We start from the raw sequence: 7,687 nt of genomic DNA, 5'->3' as shown, positions 1-7,687 counted from the left end.
GATAATTGGAAAATCCGCGAAAAACCTCGTAAAAAACCGCGCAATAAAACCACGTTAAAAAAAACCTGGGCGTACCACATCTCCGAACTACTTCAACCTATCTTTGGCAGTACTTAAGGGGGTATTCTAGTGTAGAGACACGAATTACGAACGGTTTTTCGAGCTCTGTAAATTAAAACCAAAGAGTATTCTTACAATCCATTATATCATTATTCGTTCAACAATAAAACAAAAATTGAATGGAGGAAAAATATTCGTCACTAAAATAGTTAAGAGCTGATGAAGTGAGGGGATTCAAAAAAAAGTTGTGTAGTTATCTGAAACAAAAAAAAAATCGAACAGATTTTGAATCAGTAAAGATGCCGCTATCGCATGAACCTCGAACAAGTCAAAAACATGTTTCATGACAAAATGGCAGCCGTTTGAAAAACAAAATGCGGTTTAAAATGTTTTTTCTTACGTTTCCCGATTTTTTAAAAATATTAAAATTAAAAAAACACATGTTTGGAGGTTCATGCGATAGAGAGATGCATACAGATTGTATTCATAAAAATTGGACATAAATCGGTTCAGTAGAACTTGAGATATCGTGTTCGCCAGTTTGAAAACCGAGTTCCGAGAAAAACGCGTTTGAAGTTCATTATTATGGCCGTACCAGGTTAGATACCGCATCACTGAAATTGCTCTAACTCGGTAAATAAGAGGATTTTCGATAAGTCCTTTCTAAGTCATATTCTCGAATGCCTAAACTACAGAAATATGAAGGAAAAAAAAAGATTTTTGTCAAATTTATAGACTAAAAATACTGCCATAAAACAAACCTTGTGCTTCGCTCCTGTGCTTTAGTGTGCTTTAGTGAAATGTTCTTTTCAGAATTAATTTCCAAAAGAGGTTCCGCTGTGAACTTTCGAATTCGAGCGTCCAGAGGCACGTTTCCCTCAGTGGAACAGTGCCCCACCCGACCAAGGCTTCGTGCGCTCATGCTATCGATTCAACACGCACACATTATTGTTGTTTCTATACATTGCCAAATGTACATTGAAATTGTTATAATGGTGGTTGTGGAAGAAACATATCATCGCATGTAACCGTGTGTATGTTATCTCGAAAAAGAAAAACGCCTACGATGCACACTCATTACTATCGTGATCGTCGTATTATTCCTGTGAGGGAAGGAATGAATCATGTACCAAGCATTTTCATCTGCTTCTACAAAATTAGGCAAACTATCGGCACTCTTTATTGGCACAAAATTTTTCTACTTAAAGTTGTTTTAAAATTTTCGATGCATCCTAAGCAAATATCCGAAGTGATAAGCGAGCGATTTGAATAAAATATTTTTGTAGTCTTACATCAACAAAGCGATCGTGTCCCGACACATCCCCCTACAATTTTTTAAATACCTTTTTAGAATCGGCTTCAGTTCTCGACGTATAACTTTTCATCACATATCGACTGAAAATGGGTACCAAGATTTGGTAATTTGAGTTTTTGGAAAGTATAAAAAGTCAATACGGACCAAATCAGGTAAATGTCTTTTTGTTTGATTATAACGGGTGGTTTTTTAACTGTTTGGTTTTTTACAGTGCTTTGAAAACACTTTTGACAGATCAGACAGATCATGGATGAGAGTATGTCGAATCTCTTGTTTATACCGATAAACCAGCATCGATTCAAGCCCTAGAAGGCAACGTCACATGTGTTATCGGTGACATATACCAGCCGGCATGCTGGAAAAAGTAACTCAAAATTGGACTTCACGATGGATCACCTGAAACAATGTCATAGCCAACATTCACACCAAATGATTTTTTTTTAAATAAATGACAAGGATTGATTTTGATCATTAATAATAAAGTTTATATTTTCTACAATTTTCCTGTTTCTTCTGTTAATCAAAACCCAACGCTTAAAAATCACCCTTTATTAGCCACAAATTCGTTTCACAACCCATGCAAAATCAGAATTATACATAAATCTGGCCCTTTTCTATAAATTCAACAAACAAAATGGCATTCACAATATGATATTTGAGTGATGCTCTTTGTTTGAGATGGAAGCGAGCACTGTAAACAAACTAATGACATATCACATTCAAACTCTGCCCAATCCGCAAACTAGCCACGAATAGAATTTCGACAATTCCAGTCGATACACTTTCTAAATGACACTTTTTAAACAGAGTCTATCGAATATGTTGGTTTTCGAGTAATGTATGTGTTTTCTCTAGGCTGTTTTCCGTTATTACTCGTGATCACAACCAACCGTCGTGCATTGACATACGCACTTTGTTATCAAGATACTTAATGTTGTATGACTTATACTAGTCATAAAACATCAGGTCGGCTACTAATATGTTTACGTTCCAGGGGATTTTTTATCCCATTTGTTTGATTGTTTAGGTTCAAAACATTTCCGGATTCAAGCGTGTACATGTTTATCGTATCTATATATATGGTAAACTGACGGCGCCAGTGATTGTGTGGTTAGCGTAACAGCCCCACAACTCCACTGAGTTCAATCCCAGCTGGCATCGTTGGGATTTTCTGAGTCGAAAAATCTCTGGTTACGTCTTCCTTCGAAAGGTAGAATAAAGTTGGAGTCACCCCCCTGATGTCGGTGATTCGCACTAAAGTGGCGGAAATAGGCCGACGAAAAACAAACGAAAATATTAAAATATGGTAAACTACACCGCAACCATTTAGGCGTAAGAGTATTCCATCTGTTCCATTGTTCAGTTAGACCGGACAACGGAGATAGTTGATATGATCATGATTATGTTATCAACCCTCCTGTACTCGCACGCAAACTCATAACTCGTATTCCTGGGCATGGTTCTACAGACCATTCGTGCCTCTGCAATACTGCTCTTGTGTACTTTTTCGAAAATCCTATTGTTTGCCGAGTTATACCCATTTTTGTGATGCGGTCTATTGCCTTGACACAAAACCTCAAACGCGTTTTTCTCGAAGAGATTTTTCAAGCTGACGTACACGATATCTCAAGTTCTATTGAACCCATTTATTTCACATTTATGTGAATAAATCTTGCTTGCCACTCAGAACGCATTCAAGGCGTGTTGTTTGGCATAAAAATCTCAACAAAGTACTAATAAAAATGACCCAAGTAATACTGCGTTGAGACGGCGAAGTTCCTCTAGGAACGTTAAAGCCATTTAAGAAAATCTTTATACATCTCCTCTATCGCATGAACCAATAAAAAATTATATTTTTTATTTTACTAATAGGAGTACCGGTAAGTTTCTTCGTTTTTTTTTTTAAATTAATGTTTTATTCTGCAAAAATTGTTACAAGTTTAATATTCAAAGTATTGCCCATCGCTAGTCACTACTTTTTCCCATCTTTCTGGCAATTCACGGAATCCTTTGCGGAAATAATCGGCTAACCCCGAATCGATCCACTTTTTGATTTGATCAAAATTGAAGAAGTGCTGGTCAACCAGGCCATGTTGCATCGATCGAAAAAGGTAGTAATCGGACGGAGCAATGTCTAGAGAATACGACGGATGGGATAGGACCTCCCATTTCAGTGTTTCCAAGTATGTTTTGACCGGTTTCGCGACATGTGGCCGAGCATTTTCGTGCTGAAAAATAACTTTATCATGACTTTGTTCATATTGTAACCGTTTTTCCTTCAGTGCACGGCTCAAATGCATCAATTGTCGTTGGTAGAGATCCCTCGTAATGGTTTCATTCGGTTTTAGCAGCTCATAGTACACCACACCCAGTTGGTCCCACCAAATAGACAGCATAACCTTCTGGCTGACCATGAATATTCCGCGCGGCCGTCGATGTTGATGCATGGCCGGGGTATCCATACGTTGCCCGACGTTCAGGATTGTCGTAATGCATCCACTTTTCATCGCCAGTAACGATTCGATGCAAAAAAAATCGTTGCTTTTATGCCGTTGGAGCAGTTGTTCGCACGTGAAAAAACGGCGTTCCACGTCTCGTGGCTTCAATTCATACGGCACCCAATACCTATCTTTCGGATCATTTCTATTGCTTTTAAACGATCGGATATGGTTTGCTGAGCTACCCCAAGTGAATCTGCAAGTTCTTGATGCGTTTGTGACGGATATTGTTCCAGTAAAGCCTCCAATTCTTCATTTTCAAACTTTTTTGGCAGTCCGGAACGTTCTTCATCTTCCAAATCAAAATTACCACTTTTAAACCGTGCAAACCACGTCTGACACGTTCGCTCAGTTGGAGCATGGTCACCATAAACTTCCACCAAAATGCGATGACTTTCCGCAGCTTTTTTCTTCATATTGAAGTAATGAAGTAACACTCCCCGCAAAAACACTTCCGTTGATACGAAATTCGACATATTCGAAGTGAAACCGAAGAATATTACCGGTACACCTAATATTTAAAAAAAATGAAATCGTCATGAAAACCATGCGAAAAGCAATTTTTGGTTTCAAGCGGCCGCCATTTTGTGAAAAAAACTTGTTTGACTTGTCGGAGGTTTATACCAAACTTTATACCAATTACTGATTCAGAATCCGTTCTATTTTTTTTTATTCCAGATTACCAGAAGGGCTGGAATCGTGTACGCTATGGCACACCTTTTATGTTTGAACCCCCAAAATTCACCATCCCATAAATATTCTAATTTTGAATATTTTATTCCGTTTAGTTCTCTTGTTGGATTGTCAAAAGATTAAAAAAATGAAATGATGGATGGTAAAAATATTCTTCGTTTTATCTATCTAGAGTTCTCAAAAATGTCCGAAATTCGTGCCTCTACACTAGAATACCTTCTCAATATCAAAACAGCCCATGTTTCTTGTTGCAAGCAGAGCTTGAATAGATGGAGAGAGGCCAGGACTCCGACCGTGAATCGATCACCATTAACTGATGATTGTTGCGTGGACGAAATTATTCTATAACAACACAAAGAGAATCGCTTAGTAAGCGATCGATCGTGAGTTCAAAACTCAGGGCCCTCATTGACCATCTTTGTGTTGTTACAGAATAGCTACGTTCACGCAACAATCATCAGCGATGGAGATCGATCCACGGTCGAAATAAGATCGATTCATCCATACAACTGCTCTGCTCTGCAAGACACATCGGGCTGCTGTTCTATAAATAACTCAACAATGGTCAATCAACTGTCTCCGCTGTCCGGTGGTCCAACTGGATAATGGAAGAACAGAAAGAATACTCTTACGCCTAAATGGCTACTGTGTGAATGTACCATATGTAATGGTATAGAAGGAATACTGGCGAATGACAACTACTGTGTAATGTGCTAATTATAGATATGATAACCATGTGATATGTACACGATTAAAATTCGGCTCTGTTACATCTAAAATGCTAATGAGCCTTAAATAAATAAATAGGATAAAAAAACACAAAGAGGGTCAATTAATCGCTTAGTGAGCAAGCGCGCAACTAATGTGGCTACGAGGACCCCCTGATCTCCGGAATTTTGGTGTATCGCAGAAATTCTCTCGATTTTTTTTCTGGATACCTAAGTGTATATTCCACCAGTCATTCGGAACATAAGATCGAGTGGGGTGAATCCTACGCACAATGAGACAGCAATCACATCGCCGGTTCCCAATGTGAATTGAGTTTCCACGCGTTGGTTGTATTTTCAGCTGGCAAGTTCAAAGATGCGCGTGTGAATGCCTTCACTCGATCTGAAGTTGAACTCTAAGTTCGCCCCACATGTGATTAGCATTGACGTCATTGACCATGAGAGCCAGATCCACAGCTCATTAGCGATGATTCTTGCGATGACTCTGAGATTTTGTTGTGTCACAAAATTACACAGATTTTACTTTGTACCAGACTGTTTACGTAATCCTATAGAGAGCTAATCGTTGAACACGAACCAGCTAGAGAACACCCAACAAATTGCTTATCAGCCACGTAGAGTATGAGTGTTGATAAGAGTTTCATCGTGTCTATGACAGCAAAGACACTGCATTGGGAATCACATCCGGTGTAATAGCACCGAAAACGATTAGGCGTTGAAGTTTGCTCAGTACTGTAGATGACGCCCTCTCCTGCGTACAACAAACTCCGCTTGAAATTCAACCTTCAAGATGGCAGTGAAACTCCCACAGTGCACAGCTAGATCAACCCCAGTAGGCCCCTACTGGTAACAAACGCAACACAAACCGGTTTTCTCAGCAAACGCCCGCGACAACAAGGGCTTGATAACTCCGGAGATTCGCGCGCACTTCTCGCACATTCGGCGACTTGCGCTTGGCTCCGCTGCGGTGATCGCATTTGTCCCGCAAACGGCGCAAATGTCGGTTGTTCAAAAATAGATCCATACTTTGACCGTCGTCTAAGTGTGGTGTGAACTGGGTCTGATCTGCAACTCCCTCGGTGACTTCTTCTCATGCATTAACACATACACACGCACACAATATCGGAGATCGTCGGGATGAAACTATGTCGCTGTCGCCGCGTGTTGATACAGCCGAAACACTTGCTTCCCCACTGAATTTTCCGCTTAACTTCTGTGCTGAATGTGCAACACGAAAACCGAACACTGCCAAAACCGCGCGCGGCTTGTCTACACAGAAGCAACACTTTTCTTCTTCCTTTTGTTTTACTTTACTTTCCGTTGAGACACACAACTCAACTGGTGTGCGCGCGTCGCGACGTTCGTTTCTTCTCCACTAGAGCTGCTAAATACTTCGTTTTTTTCCAGGCGCACCGAGGCGTACAACTTGGCCGAAGTGAAATGAAAATGTTGCGAATGTGGTGTGGTGTGTTGTCTTCGCAAAATCTGCCCGAACTTGGTTCCGACTCCGCGAAAAGCAAAAACTCGTTTTTCTGTTTCGGTCGAAATTCGATTTCGGGAAACACTTCCCGAGTTTGGTGTTTTTACCTCTGGCAGCGTGCGTAAATTCGCCGCAGATAAGGATTTTTCTTTGGATGGTGCTGTGGTCACGAGAAGCTCAAATTTTCCAAGATCGCGCGCACTCACTACCCAACAGGCAGAATCGTCATTAAAAAAAAAATTGTTTCGGCTACACGGTCGTCTCTCCCGTCGTCAACATAAATAAAATCCCACAAAATCATCAACAACAAGCAACAAAATGAAGCACAAAATATGTGAACAAGAGTAAACTCGAAAGAAGAGCGATAACGAACGAGCAAAAAAAATATTTATATAAAAAAGTCGCGATTCTGAAGTCCGGATTCGACACGACGAGCGCGCACTGATCGAACTTCCACTTCTTCGTGTGTCTGCGTTGATACTGACGATACGCGACGACCAAAGTCGGTACAGCGCGGCTCACGATGGGTCGACTCTCGCAATATTTTTTTTTGCTTTGACCGGTGGCATGTGATGGCGCTCAAAAGGCATGGGGAGCAGCAGCAGCAGCCGCAATAAATAGTCACATGCATATTCGCGCTTGAGTTTTCGCTCTTTCACTACCTCCTATGTTGTGGAGGAAAGTTTCCACGCTCGCAAAGGAAAAGCATACCATGTACATCTGTGGTTGTGTATATTTGTTTATACATGTGTATAGTCCACAGCATAAAGTGGCGCTTCTTGGATGAGAAATGTGCGAATTTTGAAAGCGAGTATCCTCCCCATGGGACCCGCGAAGCGAAGAGTACTTGGCGATACGGTGAAATAACTGAACTAAGTTGTGCTCTGCTCGACTCTTCACATAGTTCCACATT

General features: G+C 40.5%; 2 protein-coding genes across 2 annotated transcripts in view; both read right to left on the bottom strand.

The window, feature by feature from the left end:
• LOC129774851 (uncharacterized) overlaps window positions 1-6,313 on the bottom strand; it is a 22,208-nt gene extending 15,895 nt beyond the window's left edge. Inside the window, exon 1 of the mRNA XM_055778867.1 lies at window positions 6,161-6,313. Within this exon, the coding sequence (XP_055634842.1) occupies window positions 6,161-6,271 (111 nt within the window). The 5' untranslated portion in view covers window positions 6,272-6,313. The remainder of the gene's footprint in view (window positions 1-6,160) is intronic.
• The window catches only part of LOC129774236 (uncharacterized), a 43,920-nt gene extending 36,677 nt beyond the window's left edge, over window positions 1-7,243 (bottom strand). Inside the window, exon 1 of the mRNA XM_055777944.1 lies at window positions 6,321-7,243. Within this exon, the coding sequence (XP_055633919.1) occupies window positions 6,321-6,388 (68 nt within the window). The 5' untranslated portion in view covers window positions 6,389-7,243. The remainder of the gene's footprint in view (window positions 1-6,320) is intronic.
• Between the last annotated feature and the right edge of the window lie 444 nt (window positions 7,244-7,687).

The sequence above is a fragment of the Toxorhynchites rutilus genome, chromosome 3 (assembly GCF_029784135.1).
Source record: "Toxorhynchites rutilus septentrionalis strain SRP chromosome 3, ASM2978413v1, whole genome shotgun sequence".
Lineage (NCBI taxonomy): Eukaryota > Metazoa > Arthropoda > Insecta > Diptera > Culicidae > Toxorhynchites > Toxorhynchites rutilus.
This window is presented reverse-complemented; position numbering and strand designations above follow the sequence as displayed.